At 36.1% G+C, this 18,858-nt stretch overlaps 1 protein-coding gene and 1 pseudogene across 1 annotated transcript; both read right to left on the reverse strand.

Moving 5' to 3' along the window:
• Positions 1 to 684: 684 nt before the first annotated feature.
• Positions 685 to 5,186, reverse strand: LOC133877668 (uncharacterized; annotated as a pseudogene).
• Positions 5,187 to 7,370: 2,184 nt separating this feature from the next.
• Positions 7,371 to 14,171, reverse strand: LOC133878264 (uncharacterized). The gene is made up of 5 exons (XM_062316797.1): positions 13,514 to 14,171; positions 9,415 to 9,698; positions 8,575 to 8,802; positions 7,977 to 8,477; positions 7,371 to 7,717 (listed from the first exon to the last, which is right to left on the reverse strand). The coding sequence occupies exons 1-5, from the start codon at positions 13,944 to 13,946 to the stop codon at positions 7,670 to 7,672; spliced, it is 1,494 nt and encodes a 497-aa protein (XP_062172781.1). The 5' UTR covers positions 13,947 to 14,171; the 3' UTR covers positions 7,371 to 7,669.
• Between the last annotated feature and the right edge of the window lie 4,687 nt (positions 14,172 to 18,858).

Raw genomic sequence — 18,858 nt, forward strand, 5'->3', positions numbered from 1 at the left:
CTTGTACAACACCAATACAACAATTGTACAACAACCCCTCACAAGAGGATGGGTCCCAGTATTGTGGTACAATTGTTGTATTGATGTTGTAAATCTAATATTTTCCTGAAATTATTCTCTTAAATAATATAGTGTATTTTAAGTAACATTTTTTTAATAATTAAAATAAAAAATTATTTATTTAAAACATGACGTATAAGTCAATATAATAAAGAATAAGAAAAGTGACATTACTCTTATATTTGCTTTTGATTCAATTTTTTTAGTTAATATAATCTGAGTTTATTTTCATGATTATATTCAAAAAACTGAAAATATAGAGGAGGTCGTATATGCATATGTTATCCTTAGTTTCACCTTAATAATTATCCCTTTCAACATGCTCAGTCAAATTCTTCCCAACCTTTTCCAATCATATTATTACAAATACGTAAAAATAAAGGTTTCTTTTAAATTGAATTCGAAAAAAAATCCTTACAATTTAATTTATTAATCTAACATATATTCTTAAAACACCTAATTTTTCCATATATTTTAAAAAATGCATGTGATAATTAAATACTTTGAGAACAAATGTTTTATGTTTTTCATTTTTTTTTTCCTCGTTATTGAACACGCAAAAATAAAGAACTCTCAACACTCGCATCAATGTGCCCGCTGATAAACCATCAGAAACAGAGAATATAAGAACAACGATAGCTTCAAATTTCACAAAATTGAACTGCTAGCACCAATTATCGAACAGATAAAATACAATACAGAAATCTAATAAGCGATTAGATTTCCAAACATTCACAGGCCACATAGAATAACACAGATCTAGAAACATAAACCTAGAAACAAAGAAATCACTGAAAAGAAGATAGCTTAGATCTAATCATTAGCTCCACAATTATCGTTCCCTAATTAAGCTCTCTCGCCTCTAATTCTACGAGCGAGCTGGATATCTTTGGGCATGATGGTGACCCTCTTGGCGTGAATTGCACACAAATTGGTGTCTTCGAAGAGCCCCACAAGGTACGCCTCTGCGGCCTCCTGAAGAGCGGAGACGGCGCTGCTCTGGAAGCGGAGATCGGTCTTGAAGTCCTGAGCGATCTCTCTCACCAGCCTCTGGAACGGAAGCTTCCTGATCAGCAGCTCCGTGCTCTTTTGGTACTTCCTGATCTCTCTCAGAGCCACCGTCCCCGGCCTGAACCTATGCGGCTTCTTTACTCCACCGGTCGCCGGAGCCGACTTCCTGGCCGCCTTTGTTGCCAGCTGCTTCCTAGGAGCCTTTCCTCCCGTCGACTTCCGGGCAGTCTGCTTGGTACGGGCCATTTGGGAATTTGGTTGGGAAGGTAGGTCTGTGTTTGTTTCTCGAAAAAATTTGGGGGAAAATAAAGTGACTGTGAGGAGTGGAAGGGGGTGAGGGTATTTGTAGTGTAGTGTAGTGGGCGGGAGTGAAATTTTGGTGTGTTTTGAAAGCTAGCGGGAGAGTGAATTTGGAGCGTCGATTGGCGGAGTGATCTACAGCTAGGATTGTTTTGAGGAGGGGTGACACGGATAGCAATCCGTGGCAACAAGAACTCACCAATAGGATTTGTTTGTACAGGCGGCACTTTTCACAAATTTTCCACTTTTTCAATTGGCGGTGAGATTTGAAGTTTTCAATTTAAAAGGCAAAAAAAGGAAAATGCTAGAGGTGGCTCTGTTTGGATTTGCGATTTCAAAAAGTACAATTTAAAATCACGATTTTCAAATGTGCAATTTGAAAAAAGTGATTTTTAAAAACACAATTAAGCGTTTGGCAAAATCACAGTTTAGCATTTAAAATCGCAAATTCGCCTTTAAAATCCTGCATTTTCAAAAAAGCATCTTACCTGCGATTTGAAAAAACAGATTTTTTACATTTTCAAATTGCAATTTTTAAAAACGCAGTTCTCAAACGATTTATGTTCTGCGATTTGGTTTAAAATCGCACTTATTGTCTACGAAATCACAATCCTAAACGCACCCTTACACTTTTATAAAGGAAGGCTTACAAACTGACGTGGCATTTATACAAAGATAAAAATGCCCTTCTCTTCACCAGCCCAAAATCTCTCTCTGGCAGTCACCCCTCTTGCCGGCCGTTCTCTCCTCAATGAAGTCTCCCCTCTCGCCAGCCGTTTTCCCATGTCGCCGGCCGTTCTCCCCTCACTGAAGAAGCATGGCCAAACTGCAGAGAATCACATTTTCGAACCCATTTCCAAACCCATGTAAGGATGACTGGCCGTTCTCCCCTCAAGCGCCGATTCTACTCTCGAGTGGCATCATTTGGTCGTTCCTGACCAAAACGGCCAGATTCCTGCCGTCTATCCTGGATCCTACCTATCCTCAGCTAGAACGACCGGATCCCAGCCGGCTGGCCAAGATCTGGCCCTCCCCCGACCATAAGCGTGGTTGGGGTCGTGGTCGAGCCCGAATTGTTTGGGTGCTAGGTTTTCCAGTGGGTCGGGGTGATGGGTTTTCGGTGGTCGAGGTCGGAGTGGTGGTGGCCGGCGTGCTGAGTTTCTGGCGGTGTGATTGTTTTCGCCTTTCCGGTGAGGTGGGTTCAACAGTGATGAAAGGGTATTTTTGTCTATGTATTAAAATTTATTTTAACTTATTTTAATAATAAGTTGATGTGGAGCCTCTCATGAGGCTCCATGTCAGTTTGTAAGCTTCCATTTATAAAAGTTTAAGTATCCTAGCATTTCTTGAAAAAAAAAATGGTAAGATCAGTTCATATAATTTTACCGAGGATTGGCTTATGTGCTTGGTAAAATTGTAGCACATTTCCTGTAAAATTAATAAGGGTCAGATTTAACCAATTTTTTTTTTCAAATAGTTTATTGGGAATTAAAAACTCCTTGTAGCAATAAAAATAATAATAAGTCTTGGACCTACCTTCTGTCTAAAATTTTGACAAAAATCATCAAAATGTTACATCAGTATTAATTATATTGTAACATATATCACTTACAGTACGGAATAAAAAAAGCAATGAGATAGATTTTTATTTAGGTTGTTCATTTTAAATAAACAGTTCAAATTATAATAGGTAAAAGAAAATGATGGTTTGGGTTGCTATTAGAGTGGTCACACCTTTTTGCCAAAATAGGTAGTTTAATCACCTCCAAATCAGCTATTAGGGGTGATTGAACCGCCTCTTTTGACTAATGGTGTCATTCAATTGCTCCAAAACCAACCATCGAGAAGGGTGAACGAAGCACCGGTGGATAAGCGAATAGTTCAACCACCCAACCATTTTTTTTTTTATATTAATTTGTTGTTGCAATCAGGGTCATTTATTTTAAATCAACATAAACAAAATGTATTCCATTTGGTTGAAAATATTGCATCATATCTCAATTCATGGCAATGGAGCCCATTTAAGAACCAAGATCATTTTCAATGTTTAAAATTGCACGAGACTATAATTATAAGATCATTACCATTCATTTACATTTTAAATAAATGGTCAAGATTTTGTCCCGTCATCTACTTTGACACAAATGAGCGGCCAGACAGTCCCATAAAAGCCTTGAAAGAGCAATGTAGTTATCCTCAAAAGCTTCAAGGAAACCATCAGCCACTTCCTCAGGCCTTATAGGAGGTGGTCATCTTGAAAAATAACTAAGCCACCTCGTTTAGGTGGTTGGCTGAAGAAGTTATTTTTCATAAATTTTTATTTTTTAAAAATAAATAATGTGGTAGAATATTAACCGTCCATTTTAAATTAAGAGTCACGATTTTAATAATTGCTAGCCTTACAATTCTTAAGCATTGTAAATATTCTGATCCCTTACTTGGACCCAACAAGATGAAAGAATTCAATGAAAGTAGTTTGCCAAGACCATGTTTGTGTTACAATACTGAAGCAATCCAAATAGAAAGTAATTCAAATTATCCTAAGATTACAACTGAATGGAAAGATAACTATGCATTAGAAATGGTTGGCTTCAGTTGATTATACTGGTGATGCTTAGGGGAAGCACACATCTTGAACTAGTTATCACAAGATGTTTCCCTAAGCATATTTGCAAGTCCAAACAAACCGCTAAACCCATCCCAAAAAACTAAATAATTTATAAGTTGCTATGCTATATCTCACATCAAGATTGAATAATGATCACTTATCCAAAATATCAAAAAATAATAATTCCAAATAAATTATGGACTAGATTAAATACACTAAAAAGAGCCAAATTTCTTAATGTTTCTTTTATAGACAGCAATGGCATTGAATACATACAAGAAACATTATGAAATTTAGATAATGGATTACAAAAGAAATTCATTTCAGCAAAACTCAAACTCTTGTTTTATATCGATTACTTATTTTATAATCTGTTCTTATTACAAACATAATTACATATTTAATCACTATTACGAACAAAACCCAAAGTAAACACTCAATATTTTCTGTCGTTTAAGTTGTTTCCCAGCAATTATTTTTAGCCACTTCAATTCGAGAAATCAAGCGCAACAAACTATTATCGAACACAGTAACAACAAAATCATTTAACCAACAAAAAAAACTGCAAAGAGAGAAGAATTAGGAGCCACTGAGCATGAAAGGGCAATCTAATTGGCCATTAGATCTCCAGGATTGTACAAAATAAACTGAACGAAGAAAGTTCCAGATCTAGATCTACTACAATTTGTCTAACCAAAATGCAACATAGATTTCTCTAAGCCCTCTCGCCTCTAATCCTGCGAGCAAGCTGGATATCCTTGGGCATGATGGTGACTCTCTTGGCATGAATAGCGCAGAGATTGGTATCCTCGAAAAGCCCCACCAGGTAGGCCTCAGCAGCCTCCTGAAGAGCGGCGACAGCGCTGCTCTGGAAGCGGAGGTCGGTCTTGAAGTCCTGAGCGATCTCTCTCACCAGCCTCTGGAACGGTAGCTTCCTGATCAGCAGCTCCGTGCTCTTTTGGTACTTCCTGATCTCTCTCAGAGCCACCGTCCCTGGCCTGAACCTGTGTGGCTTCTTCACTCCTCCGGTCGCAGGAGCCGACTTCCGGGCCGCCTTAGTGGCCAGTTGCTTCCTAGGCGCCTTCCCTCCCGTCGACTTCCGGGCAGTCTGCTTGGTACGAGCCATTAGGGAACTTGCTTGAAAATGTGAAATGTGTTTGTTTCTCGAGAAGGAAATTCAGATCTATAGGAGCAATGGAAGACAATTAGGGGTTTGGGGGTACTTTATAGTTGGGGTTTTGGGGGGTGAACGAAGTGGGAAATTTTGAAATTTTGTGTTTCGTAGGAATTTTTGAATAGGGAATATAGACCGTTGATAAGTGGGATAATCGACGGTTGGCGCTCTTTAAAAGAGTATGACACGGATCGTGATCCGTGTCATTCCAAACCCACCAATAGCATCTTTTTCGTTTTTTTTTCTTTTTTTTTGTTATTACCCTTTTAGATTTCCTTATTTTATCACCCAAAAAAACAAAGAAAGAGAAGGAAACAGCTTCATCTTCATGGTCATTGCCACATTGGAATATTCCCAAGTCCACCTAAATAGTGTCATTATCCGCAAAACAATTTTTAAAACATGTTTAGCTACTACAGTTTTACTGCGTTTTATTGTAAACTCACTTGATGGTTCATATTTTAGATACTGACATTATAAGTGCTGCATAATCTATCACATTATATTGTACACGTGATAAATGTCATGCGGACTATTATGTGATATTTTATATTTTATTAGGTAACATGATAAATAATACATGGATTGTCACGTCAGTTTATAATTATAATAAAAGTTAATATTTTTAACAACACTTAAATTTTTTAAGGTCAAAGCTTATACATCACCTATGACGTTTCATTTTAAACAGGCTATAGCAATATTTGTATCCCCTTCTAAGTATAACAAGTTGCAAAACAACAACTTGAAAAGCAATAAATCACGAATTCCGTTTAGTGTATTTGTTAGCACCAGGAAGAGTCATGAACAAATTCTCCATAGGGGTGGGCAAAATATCCAATTGCTGCTCACCGACAGCCAATGAACTATCTTCGACTGTGTACCACCTCCCAAAATAATCGAAATTCATAATAAAATATTTATATCGAAGTCAAATCGGTTCAGTAAACGGTATTAACAAATAAAAAATTCGCCGGTTTACCGACTTACTGAATTAATTGTTTTAATCGAAAATTCCAAAATGATTTTTCGCACAAATTATAAAATGACTCAAATTAGGCCCATTAAACATTTCAAATTAAAAACTTTAGCCCAAAAAACCATTTTGGTTTGACCCAAAACAACCCATTTTGCCCCAATTTAAAAAGCCCACTAATAATCGATTAACCACTTAATCGATCAACTATATACCAACTTGTCGAATTAACTGTTTTAACCGAAAAAATTTCGAACTTGATGCTTATTAGAAAACAAATCGTTGAATTAACCGATTTAATTGACTATTTTAGTTCAAAATTCAAAAATACTTATACTGACACTAGATGTGTACGAGCGGAGCGGTTATTAACCGCTAATAACCGATAATCGTTAATAACTGCCAACAACTACTAATTGGATAATCGGAAAACCGGAAATAACCACCAGTTGCGGTTATCGGTAATCGAGTTTTAAGAAATAGGGTAATCGGTTTATTTATATATTGTAGATGAGTCTCAAACTTAACATTCAAATTTATGGAATGAATCATCTTAAGTTTTTTTAATAATGAAGGTTTGGTATTTTTTTAAATTGTCATCATATTTTAATTATAATACAAATGTAATTATATTTTATAATATTTATTTGTTTGATTTTTTTTGCAATCATTTTATTTAATCTATGGACTTAATTGTAAGCTCATAGAGATTAATGAATGGTGAATGACAAATGAAATCATGCAAATCCAGTAGTATTTACTATTTAGAATTAAATTTGAATGGTTGGATATAAGATTAAAAAAAAAATCGGTTACCTGGTTAATAACTGGATAATCGGCGGTTGGTAATAACTAGACCGATTGCGGTTGCGATAATTTAAATGAGAATAACCGGATACCCCAGTTGCAGTTACGGTTATGAGGAAATAACCACAATCACAATCGGTTGTACACCCCTAACCGACACCGATTTAACCGATACCCACCGCTAAGGGGGCAATGAGAAACAAAGTTCCAATTTTTCATCAAGCGAGCCGATTTAACCGATACCCACCGCTAAGGGGGCAATGAGAAACAAAGTTCCAATTTTTCATCAAGCGAGGGCCAATAAGTCAATTTCTGCAGACTCAAAGATAGGAGGCCATTCAAACTGTTGTCTTTTAACAATTCCCTCCCTCGACATTGTGGTTTTGATCCTCTCTAATGACTTCGGTCTAGTTATTATAAAGCTATCATCCATGTTGTAACTTCCAAACTCTCTTGCAGTCGCAATAAGAGTCTCTCCAAACAACCAATCTATTGGACTACCTAAAAAACCATTGTTCTTGGCGCCTCTTTTTTGGACTATGTACCAAGAATCTATTGTACCGGGTCACAGTTTTATTTTATACTGTGATTTCTGTACTAAGATCTTATTGGGACACCTCACCCCCTCTTTTCGATTTTCTTTATTTTATTAATGAAATTTCACTTGTCCACAAAAATTCTATCGTCCTAAATCAATGAAGTGATTCCATTCCTTCAACACAAGAAGGTTGCTTTAGGAGTCCTCTCCTGTGTCTTTGTGATCCCCAAGTAGGTCTGCCACCTATGTGCAATCAATTATTCAATTGTCAAGAAAAAAAAAAGATGCCACTTGCTATCACAAAGTTGTCATTACATCTACACACTCACAAAACATGTAAGATTTTATTGTGTATGAGAAGTTCTATACTTTCTATTCTGGATTTTTTAAATCAAGCCGATGGTGAAAGAGCAACTTCCAATCAAATGACATGCCTACTTTAGACCTCTCTATTTACAACAATTAAAGATGGAAGCACCTTAAATGAGAACCAAAATCATACCCAGTTGCTTGAGAGTGAAAAATCATGGAATCTAAAGGAGACTTCCCCAGCCGTGTCCCGCTCAAGCCTTACCTCTGCTCCATCACCGACGACTATACTCTCAGTAGGAACTTCATGCGGCACAGGCTGTATTTGATTCTCATTTGGAGGGGGTGCCAATTGAACTTCAGGTGGTAATGCCTGGGCATGTGGGGGAGCCACCCTAAATCGGTTGGCCCCACCAGGAAGAGCTACTGCTCGGTCCCACAAAAACAGATGAATGAAAATGGGAACCTTGGCATGCCGGTGCAATGAGAGCTTCTGGCTGAATGAAACCGTATCAAAGCATCGGATTGCTCCTGTTGAGGAAACCATCCATGGAAGGACCTTCTGATTACCAACTCTTGAGATTACCAGCAGCCTAGATGCATTTGAAGCCTCTCTGTACAAATTACCCAACCCTGCACGGGTCGAAGGCGCATTTGCATCACCTTCAATAACCGATGAGATGAAAATAAATCCCTGTCAATTCCAAACACATGATAAGCAAATGCCTTGAGAATAAATGAAATCTATTAGCTATAGAACATGATCAGGGCCTGGAGAATAAGTTGGGAACCTCTTCTGTGCGGCTAATAGCGAACCCAAGCTTCGTATCACTTTCTTTTAGCCTGATTTCAATTGAAAACTCTCCTCCAAGAGGAGCATACCAGAGACGAACTGCTTTAACAACACCAATGTCAACCCCATGGTAATCCTCAAAACCATATAGACTTGTATTTGTAAGACTAGACAAATCGGATAAGGACCCAGCATTTACTGTGGAAGATGCTGTTTCTCCAGAGATCTGTGACAGGAGAAATATATATTCCAATTATCATATGATATTAGGGGATCATCAAGATTAAATAGTTTATCTGAAAGTACTCAAGGGTAACACTTTCACATTTTAGAGACATGATATATCATTATCTATGAGATTTCTTGTATATTATATGTTTAGACAATCATGTCAATGAAACGGCACACAGATTTTTACCTCTGTTTTTGACACAAAATTACTTATCTGCAAACTGCTCAAGAACTATTCTAGAGTATTACGAGAAATTCTAAGTTTTATATTTTTTGGACGAAACATCAACATAATCTATCAATCATATACATGAACAAATTAAGGTGCCCAGGAATGTGGAGGAAGAATAATGCTCAAGTATGATGTGACTCCGACAGAACATTTGCACCTCAAAATGGTCTTTCATTAGTTTCAATTGAGAAATAATGATCCCTCCTTTTTAGGAATCTATTTTACACTGGTCTTGACATTACCCTAGATTGCTGCTTAGTGTTACAAAATTTTTGGCAAGTTCATTCTGTATTTTATCCTACATAGAGCTCACTACAAGGACCAAAACCAATCTGAGTTTCCATCATATTACTTTGTTGAGATTAGGAAGTTTACCTTGGTAAGCAGTGACTCAGTCTGGATGTTCATAAAGACTATAGGAACTCCAGAGGCCTGAGACGCATTAAGCCATGCATTTGCCCTAGCAAGAGTGTCATCCAAGTCATTGTAGCGAGAAGCTACTTGATCTGAAGCTTTTGGAAGGAGAAGTATAGAAAGAAAAGAGCTGGAAGAGGGAACTGATAGACACTCCTGCATCCTTCTCTCCCACGGATACGCAACATATCCATCTTGAAGCTGAGTCGTGGATAGTGCATTTACCATCCTGGCACTCCTAGAAGCTGCAAGCTAGAGCTCATTATTTCATATTGCATGAAGAATTTTTTTTTTTTTGATAGGTAAGCAAAGAAATTTTATAAAAAGCATAAAGGTGCCCCTAAGCATACAGGAAGTATACAAAAATGACACCAAAACATAAAAAGAAAGAAAGTAAGAAAACAGAACCCGCAAAACCCAAAAACATGAGGAAACCCAAGCATCCTAACATGAACCAGCCCACAAAACCTAGAGAACAATACATCACAACAAGGGCCCTCTTGCCTTGCCCTGGCTAGAACCAAAATCCATAACATCATAATTAATCGAGCACTCTAAGTTCTTTACCTCTCTACTCCCTTTAAACTTAGGAGTGGAGATTGAAAACTCTTGACGCTGCTCACCATCAATTTTAGGCATCAAGTCCTAAAAGCCCTTTGCATTTCCCTCATGGGAGACCCCCAGCGTTTGAAAACAAATAAAACAAACAATTGTGAAGTTTGATATCATATGCGTTAGTTCTCATGCAGATACTGTTACCACCCTCTAATTCTTTTTTTCTTTTTTCTATAATATTACAGCAAAAATATTAGCCAATGTAAAACCAAAAATTGGAGACAATTCTATGGTTCAAGCACAATTATTTCCATTTGGACAGCAACATGGTATAAATTGGCTCCTGCACGGCAACACCAACTGCTCATTGGACACTTGCTAAAATTATTGCTACTATGTTTAACATATAAGAAGAAGAATGACTGTTCAAACTGTTAAATCACCACTCGTCCTAAAAGCTTAAGCTAATAAGAAAAAATAAATTTAACCATTTAATCAATACTTTAATACTCCCCTCATGTGTAGGCTCAAACTCCATTTTAATAGGTGAAACCCAACACATGGAATATTTAATTGAAATTAGGGGTGAATGATGGAATCAGGGTTCAAACTCATGACTTCTAGCTCTGATACCAAGTAGAAAAGAAAGAGCGAGAGAGAGAGAAGAAGAAGAAATTCTTATTCAATGGTAATTCTTCCATACGATTACATAGGTTTAAATAGATGAAGCCTATAGAAATAAAGAAAATATTACAATCTGAATAATAATAAGAATAAATCAAGGAGAATCAAATAATAACAAATCGGTAGTTTCTATCTTCAACACAAACAAGACTTGATCATGATTCTAAATAAATGAGTTTAACTTGTTTGGAGATATAATTAATACACTGGCAATGTCAGGGTTCATGCAAACAAGAGTCATCCTGATAACAAACAAATTGCCAAAACTGGTTGCCACCCTTTAGTGCACTGTGGCACAAGGCATCCACATGTAAGATCTCGACATAGTGTCCGTTATCTAAGTCTAGATTTAATTTAACTTGGTAAGAGAGAGAGGAGCCATATATGGTTGGGATTTGGGAAAGTTGCGGGTGAGTTAACCTGGATCAGAAGAGGGTTTGTAAAAAATTTTCTAGTTCCGCATTATGAATAATTTTGGGTTTACACCCATAATCCAATATACAATAGACAGATTATTTATTCACCAGAAAATGTGAAAAGATTGGCCAAGGGGCGCAGGGCGCATTAGAGCAACAGATGTAAAGCCATTTGAGGAATTGTTTGCTGTGATTCACATGGTGAGGGATCTGTACTGAGGTGTAAATTTGGGAAGGAAACAAGGCACACCCATGTGAACTAGCAAGAGTGTTGGTTAGGGTTTGGACATCCCATGGAGATGTCTTTTCAACCTGAGGCGGAACCACCCCTAGCCTTGGAGTCTTGTCCCCCAGGCCCCTCAAAATTTTAAAAAATGTCACAAAAATTTGGATTTTTCTTTTAAATTTTAGGCATTTTTATGAAATGGACCCCCAAAAATTTTATTTTTTTAGTTTTGCCACCCCCCCCCCCCCCCCCCAAAAGAAAAAAAAATTCTAGTTCCGCCAATTTCACTCACTTTGAGTGCCAGTGCGTTTACCCTTTTGCATTTTCTATACCATTTTTCTTTCTCTTTTTTTGCTGGTTCATTTTGTATACTTCTCAACTACACAAATGAACCTCTTTTCCCAATTTATTTTTGTTGGATAAATATTCGTTCCATTATGTTTTATATAACACCCATAAGGTAACTCTAAAATCAAGTTGTCACTAAAATTGAAATAACATATTACACAACCACAAGAAGGGTTCACTCTATCACAAGTGAGTTGTGGCAATGACTAGTAGTAAGGACTAGTCCACCCCCCACATCAGTGCATAGAACAGTAAGGACTAGTCCACATCAAGGATAGAATTATAAACTGCAAAAATTATGTTCATTTACGTAATTCTAGAATTACGCATCAAAAAGGAAAGCATGCGTCTACAAGAGGCTGAAATGTTTAGAGGCAGATTCCATCTTATTCCAGTTCCAAGGTCCCCATAGTCTAAAGTCCAGATTCCAACAATCATACTCAATGGGAAAAGAAAAGCCGGATCTTGAACAGTGGAAACAGTGGAAACAGTGGAAATACGATGCGTATGAAAATAGGTGAACTAAAAAAAAGTTCATAGACCGTAGACAGCCAAACCAGCATGAAGGTCAATTTTTTTTTAAAAAAAAAGGTTGTCACGAGTATCATGCCGTTTTGGAGGATAAAGATACGTTACTTTCACATGACACGCCAAGTTTTTGAAAATGATACCTCTCAAGAAAAAGGAAGACTGCTAAGGCGACGCTAGACATGATTTTTTTTTTTAAATTCTTCCTTCGAAGGCTAAGCCTCTTTATTTTTTCCTTTTTAATTACAGCACTGCAGTGGCGGACCCAGCCTTCTGAATATGGGGGGGCCAAATTAAAAAAAAAAAAAAAATTTGAGAGGGCAAACTAAAAAAATAAAAAAAATAAGGGATAAAATTTTTATATATATATATATAAATTGGGGCTTGGGGGGCCAGGGCCCCCTCCATGTAGGTCCGCCCCTGCAGCGCTGAAGCCGGATCCGGAGCTAAGCGTCAAGCCATCAACATGCCAAGCGGACCAATGGAGAAGTCTTTGCTAAAATACCAACTCAGCTTTCTTGACATCGTCAAAGCCAATTCTCCAACCGACAATTACCAAAAAATATACTAATAAATCCAAGGGATAGTAATATCATCCCAGAATTACACATCATAAAAACGAAGTTTCAACAAATCCCCCTCTGAAGCCAACTCCACAAGATTCTCTCGAATTAATAATTCAATATATGGGTGGGGCTGTCCGTGAATATCAGGACTACAGGTCTCATGATCCCATATATGGGCAAGTAATGTGACTGACTCGCCAATACTTGAGACTATATTAAAAGGTGCAAAATTCAATAAAAAAAAGATAATAAGTAATTGAATTAAAACGCAAAGGGAGCAACCCAATACATAGAAAGTATACAAAGAGACACCTATCGAGAAAAAGTAAAAAAAAAAAATAAAGAATACCATAAATATGAAAATAATTATAGGCAGCCATATAGTGCTAAAGGATTTCGAAGACGAAAGCCTTTAATTTCGCCGTGGTCCTCTTTCACAATCTTCAAAACTATCATCACTCGTCAGGACCTTAAATCTCAAAGTCTTACTTAAACCTCGGAACTCGGCCATGAATCAGTAAAAGAAAAAAGAAAAAAAAAGATAGTAACAAGAAAAGGTTAAGTGTATTTATATCCCATTAATTCGTCAATTAAATTAATCAATCGAAGTATATAAAAGATCAAACAACAACAACAACAATAATAATAATAATGCACGTCTGAAAACGAGGCACGTTTGAGGACAAAGGGAATCGAAAAATCAAACGCGAAAAGTCAAAGGTGGCAGCTCAGCTGACCTTGGAGCTCCAAGCACTCGGACTCAGTGCGATCAACGAAACCGACGGCGTAATTCGGATCTGCGATCGACCGGAGGACGAACTGCTTCTTTCCAGCGGCGTCGTTGGGCACGATGCACGCCTGCAGCTCGGCGAACTTGTCCCCGCCTCTCCGAACGCGGATGAGAATCGAGGTCTCCTTCTTCTTGAACGCGTCGTTGAGGATCTTCTGGACGCCGCTCCGGCCGTTCTTGAACGGCTGCGTGAAGCGGAGGATCGATCCGGTCCTGCGAGTACCGGAACGCCCGATCCTGAGCTCCTCGACAATGTCTCCAGTCTGGAGGAAATCACCGGTCCACTCGTCGGCCTTGGAGCTGCCTTTGAGGCACTCTATGGAGAGGACCGTTGGTGAGGTCCTCTGGTCCGGTATGGGCTGGACTCGGTCCATGGGCATTGGTTAATCTCTCCACGGCCCAAAAACTCCAAGCCTAACCACACCTCGTCGCATATATATCGCAGAGAGAGAGAGAGAGAGAGAGAGAGAGAGAGAGAGATTTGAGAGGCAAAGTGAGGAAATTTGAGGCGGCTCGAGGAGTTTATCAGACTTTCTCTTTTGGATATGCGTGAAGCAGCGTGAGGTGGGTTTTTCAGTCGAGATGAGAGATGATTATAGCCTTGAATCCTTGATAGTCAACAAAGATGCTGTTTCTATAGATTAAAAATTAGAAAATACACAAATTAATGCGATAAATTGACCGTTTCTAGAACCTCCAATTCTTTTATAAAGCAATTTATATTTTTCATTCATTAATTTTGCCATTAACCATCTTTCGCTTTTATTCAGCAAAATCAAGCTAATTACGAGAAATGACACAATTTTTTTTTATAAATTGATTTGTATCAAATTTATATAAATACGTGTTTAAAAATGACACGTGTCTTTTAAGCTACGAAAAAAAAAAAAATTAAGCTTAGGTGTCGTACTTATACTGTAGTTAATCTAAGGGTTTAAATTTTAATTTCAGGGATTTAAAATCAAATCCGAATTCCAAACCTTAGATTAACTACAACATAGACTTAAGCCTATAACAAGCAAATGTAATTAAAAAAACACATTTTTTATTTTTATATGCAAATGACATTTCATTATTAGAAATTATTTTGTATTAAATTTCAAAAAAATCTGTCCAAAAGTAAAATGTGTGTGCGCCTAGATTTTTTTTTTGTTTTCTTTTCCACAACATGTTGCTTGAGGTTGACTTGAGAGGAAGGAGACAAGATGTCCTTTTTATGTGATTTGGGGTATGGATAAATGAAGCTCAATTTTTTATTTTAGCATACACTAAATGTTTTTTCAATTTAATTTTTTTTTAAAAAATTTAATCTATTAAACTAACATCTGTCTTTAAATCATGTAATTCTTATATTTATTTTTTAAAGTATTACCCATGGTATGATTCTCTATTAAACTAAGCCAATATTGCTACATGCACAACAATTTTATAACTCTTTTGTAATTTTTGACACATGTTAATACGCGGTCAGAGACACATTAGTTATTGAAAAAAATTAATTTTAATATCTTTTAATTAAATGCTGACACGTGTCAAAAATTACAAAAAATAAAATAAAAAAATGCCATTTTTTAGTAGTGGTTTATTTAAATTTAGTTGTTAAGTTCTTTGGATTCTATTTGAAAAAGAAAGTACCTGGGAGATATTTAAAGCAAATTCCTTATTGGAGACCCACATTGATGCTTAATTGTCATTGAGCGGCCCACCATTTTGCTTGACTTGCTTTTTTTTAATTCAACGAAGTTTGTGGTTGTGGGTGGTGCGGCACACGTAGAACACATCACGTTTAGGATGTACACATTACCTATTGGCTCCCAGGTAACTCAGCATCAAGAAGTTAAAACTTTATCTATATAAAAATAAAAAATAAAAAATAAAGGTTAAAACTTAGCTTTACATTTACATGATGTTTTCAATTATTTTAAAAAATTGATATTTATCATTTTTAACTATCAGCCCATTTCTAATTCTTATATTGAATTATCAATTGGTTGATTAGTATCCATTTTAAAAGAATTATTGCAATAGGTCACTCTTTTAAATCATCCATTTAATAGGTGATTTGGGTATTTTCTCCATTTTTTTTTTTAAAAAAATGGATTCGAAGTAATTCTTTCGATACAACCGATTTTATATATATAAGGCTTACTTTTTTCAAATTTGCATTTTAAGGGTAACAATTTTTAAGATTTGGGTGGCAATCGAGTTTGAGATTTATATTTGAGGAGAGCATAAACGGATAATATAAATTTATCTTTTCCCGTAAAACTGATCCAACAAACAAATAAATAAATATTTTACTCACTTGATTGACGTAATCCAATTCACTGGTGCTGATGTTTCAAACTTGACGTTTACAAAGGAGATATGAATCATGATATGCCAGCCATGAGATAATTACTGATTTTTTATTTATTTTTTTTAACTTTTTATTAAACAAAAAATCACAAATTATGTAAGGTTGCGTTTGTAATTATGATTTCATAAACAATAAACGTAATTTTAAACCAAATCACAAAACATAAATTGTAAATCGTTTGAGAACTGCGTTTTTTAAGAATTGCAATTTAAAAAACACAAAACAGTAGGAGCTTGTTTGGCAAACAACTCTCGTTCCTCCTCTATTTTTCTAACTTCTCCTAAAAAAGTCAAAATAAAAAATATTTTCTATTTTTTATTTATTTTTTATATCACAATAATAGTTTTATTATTATTATCTAAATAAAAAAATTGACTACAAAACAAAACTTTTTAACATTTCTATAAAACAATTTCAAATTTTTTTATACTTTATATCACGTCAATAACTTTTTATTATTAATCAAACAAATATTTCACAATTACAATCATTTACCAAACAAGCTTCTACTCTTTCAAATTGCAGGCAAGATGATACTTTTTTGAAAACGCGAAATTTTAAAGGTTAAACTGCGATTTTTCTAAACGGGTAACTGCGTTTTAAAAAATAAAAATTATTTTTTTAAATCGTAAATTTTAAAATTGTTATTTTATATTTTACTTTTTGAAAACGTAATCTCATGGAGACCTTAAATGAGTTGAGGTCTGATTTTGTGTTTTTTTTAAGGAAAAGTCAATAATTATGTCTATGAGTGGCAAACATTTCTCTTTAAAAGATAATAAATTGTTGGAGTTAAAAAAATAGGCCCTACCTATCTATAGTCTGAAAATCCTTCCTAAATTGACGGTGGCTTAAACTAAGTGGACCCAGTGATAGGATCCACACCACAAAACGTTTGTCCTAAATTTAATTGCGTGCGGGAGGAAATTTCTTTAATTCATACTAATAATTTGACATTTGTTTTTACACTATATAAAAATTTTAAGTACTTTTAAAAATCGGTTTTTAAAAAAAGAGTTTTCAAAAACTTATGTATACATAGTTAATAATGCACTTAAGTCATGTGGGTCATTTATGATCGTAACATACCATAGCTTTCAAATTCTGATATCTATGACGATCTACTCTATTCCATAAGTCACTTTTTCACGATTGAACTTGTGACGTCGCAGCGATACTAAATGATATAAACCTTAAATAAAACTTCCTTAAAAATCAACTTGCAATGAGAATGTGTAAGAAAGCTTATATACGTATGATTAAAATTGTATTTAAGGCATGTAAAACACTTAAAAATCGTAACAGAACGTATATCACATTATTTGTTAATTCTATTAGTTAAAATATAGGTAAAAATCACAGGACTCCAGTTGAAAATTCGTAATCTAATATTCAACTGTATAGGTGTAGTTCGTTGGGGGAGGAAGGTTCTTAGCCTCCCTCATATCGGTTTTGCTTCTCCTCTTAGCCCTTCTAGGGCTATAGAGGTTTTTGTTTCCTCCATGGGTTGTTCCAATGGAGGTTAAAGTCTCCCAGCCACTAGGGCTGTGGGGTTTTGTCCCCCCGGATTAGATTTGGTGGTGGTTTTAGTCCTCCTAACCCTTTTGAACTATGGAGGTTTGTTTGTTTCTTTGTATTTTTTTAGTTTTCTTTGATTGTTTGGTAAGAAACCACTAAACAGAGGTTCCAAAGGAGGAGAGTATGCCCTTCGTGTCGCCGACGGGAAGATTTGGTAATAATTTAGTTTCTCAACATTCATTGGGGCCAAATCTACTCAGATCCGCCGTTCTATAGTTGACATGCGCCCTCCAACCTTATTCGCCGTTGTCCTCTGATCCATCTGCCGCCTCCTTTGGCCGAGACACTCACCGCTGACGGGCGCGTGGTCTTCACACGATGGGGGTTTCCACCCGTTTGGCCGCGCGTGAGGGCCACGCCTTTATCTTTTGCCGTTTTTGGTGGTAGTCAAGGACTTCTAGTGATCATCCGCCACATGGGTTCTTTTGACGACGGCGCGTGTATTTCATGCGCCGTCGCCAGTGGCATTTTTCTTCAGCGGTTGTTTCTGTTTGGTGTTTCCTGTTGACAGATTGTATTTGACAGGTTGCTCTGTATTAGATTATCGTAGTTATTGCTTTTTTAACACATATTGTTTGTGACCGACTCCATAATGCAAGTAGTGGTTTCTATGTTAACGCAAATGCACATTTCTATTGGCTAGGACTATTTGTAGCAACTGTTGGTATGATCTGTGTTTTCTGAGGTAACTGTAATGTGTACTCATAGATTTGTGTCCCTGTATTGGTATGAGTCTGTCTCAGTCTTGTATCAATTTGATTGTAACTTTGTTACTTTTGAGAGTTCTTAGAGAAATATATACATTTCCCCTTTAAAAAAAAAAAAAAAGGAGGTAAAATTCACATAATTTTAAGGACTGCCATAACTTTAATAAATTTTATTAGAAAAAATTGCTTCAATCCAGTTTGAAAACCCTTTGCCGAAATTTATATTGCGCTGGCTAATAGAAGCTTCTGCTTCTCATGGCCGACGAAAATGAATAAATAAATGAGAATAGTTGTTCCCACTTCCACATTAAAAAGCGACAGCAATTTCATCCAATCACTTTCCAGATGTTTGGCAGCCAAGGCACCATTTTTGTATAGCACCAATCATATCAAGTTGTCACGTTGAACAAGACCAATTAGCAACATAAATGCTGTTACAATGTGGGCAGGCAACTGCTTATTTTGTTAGTTAGATTTTATAAATGTTATATCACAGTTACAGATCAGAATTATCTTAAATTTAGATAAGTAATTTGAAAAGATCCCAATCTAAAAAAAAATTTATTAAATCTGCTATTCAAAATGATGTGTCACAATCCTATAAGACGGTAACGTATTTTTCAAAATAATTAATTATATAAGATTGTA

This window comes from Alnus glutinosa, chromosome 9 (genome assembly GCF_958979055.1).
Source record: "Alnus glutinosa chromosome 9, dhAlnGlut1.1, whole genome shotgun sequence".
In the NCBI taxonomy this organism is placed as follows: Eukaryota; Viridiplantae; Streptophyta; class Magnoliopsida; order Fagales; family Betulaceae; genus Alnus; species Alnus glutinosa.

Excerpts from the sequence above, each read along its gene's own strand:
- LOC133878264 (XM_062316797.1), bottom strand. The coding sequence starts at position 13,946 with ATGCCCATGGACCGAGTCCAGCCCATACCGGACCAGAGGACCTCACCA. Across the intron at positions 8,803-9,414 it reads CTGAGTCACTGCTTACCAAG|ATCTCTGGAGAAACAGCATC; the intron begins GTAAACTTCCTA and ends CTCCTGTCACAG. Across the intron at positions 8,478-8,574 it reads CTATTAGCCGCACAGAAGAG|GGATTTATTTTCATCTCATC; the intron begins GTTCCCAACTTA and ends TGGAATTGACAG.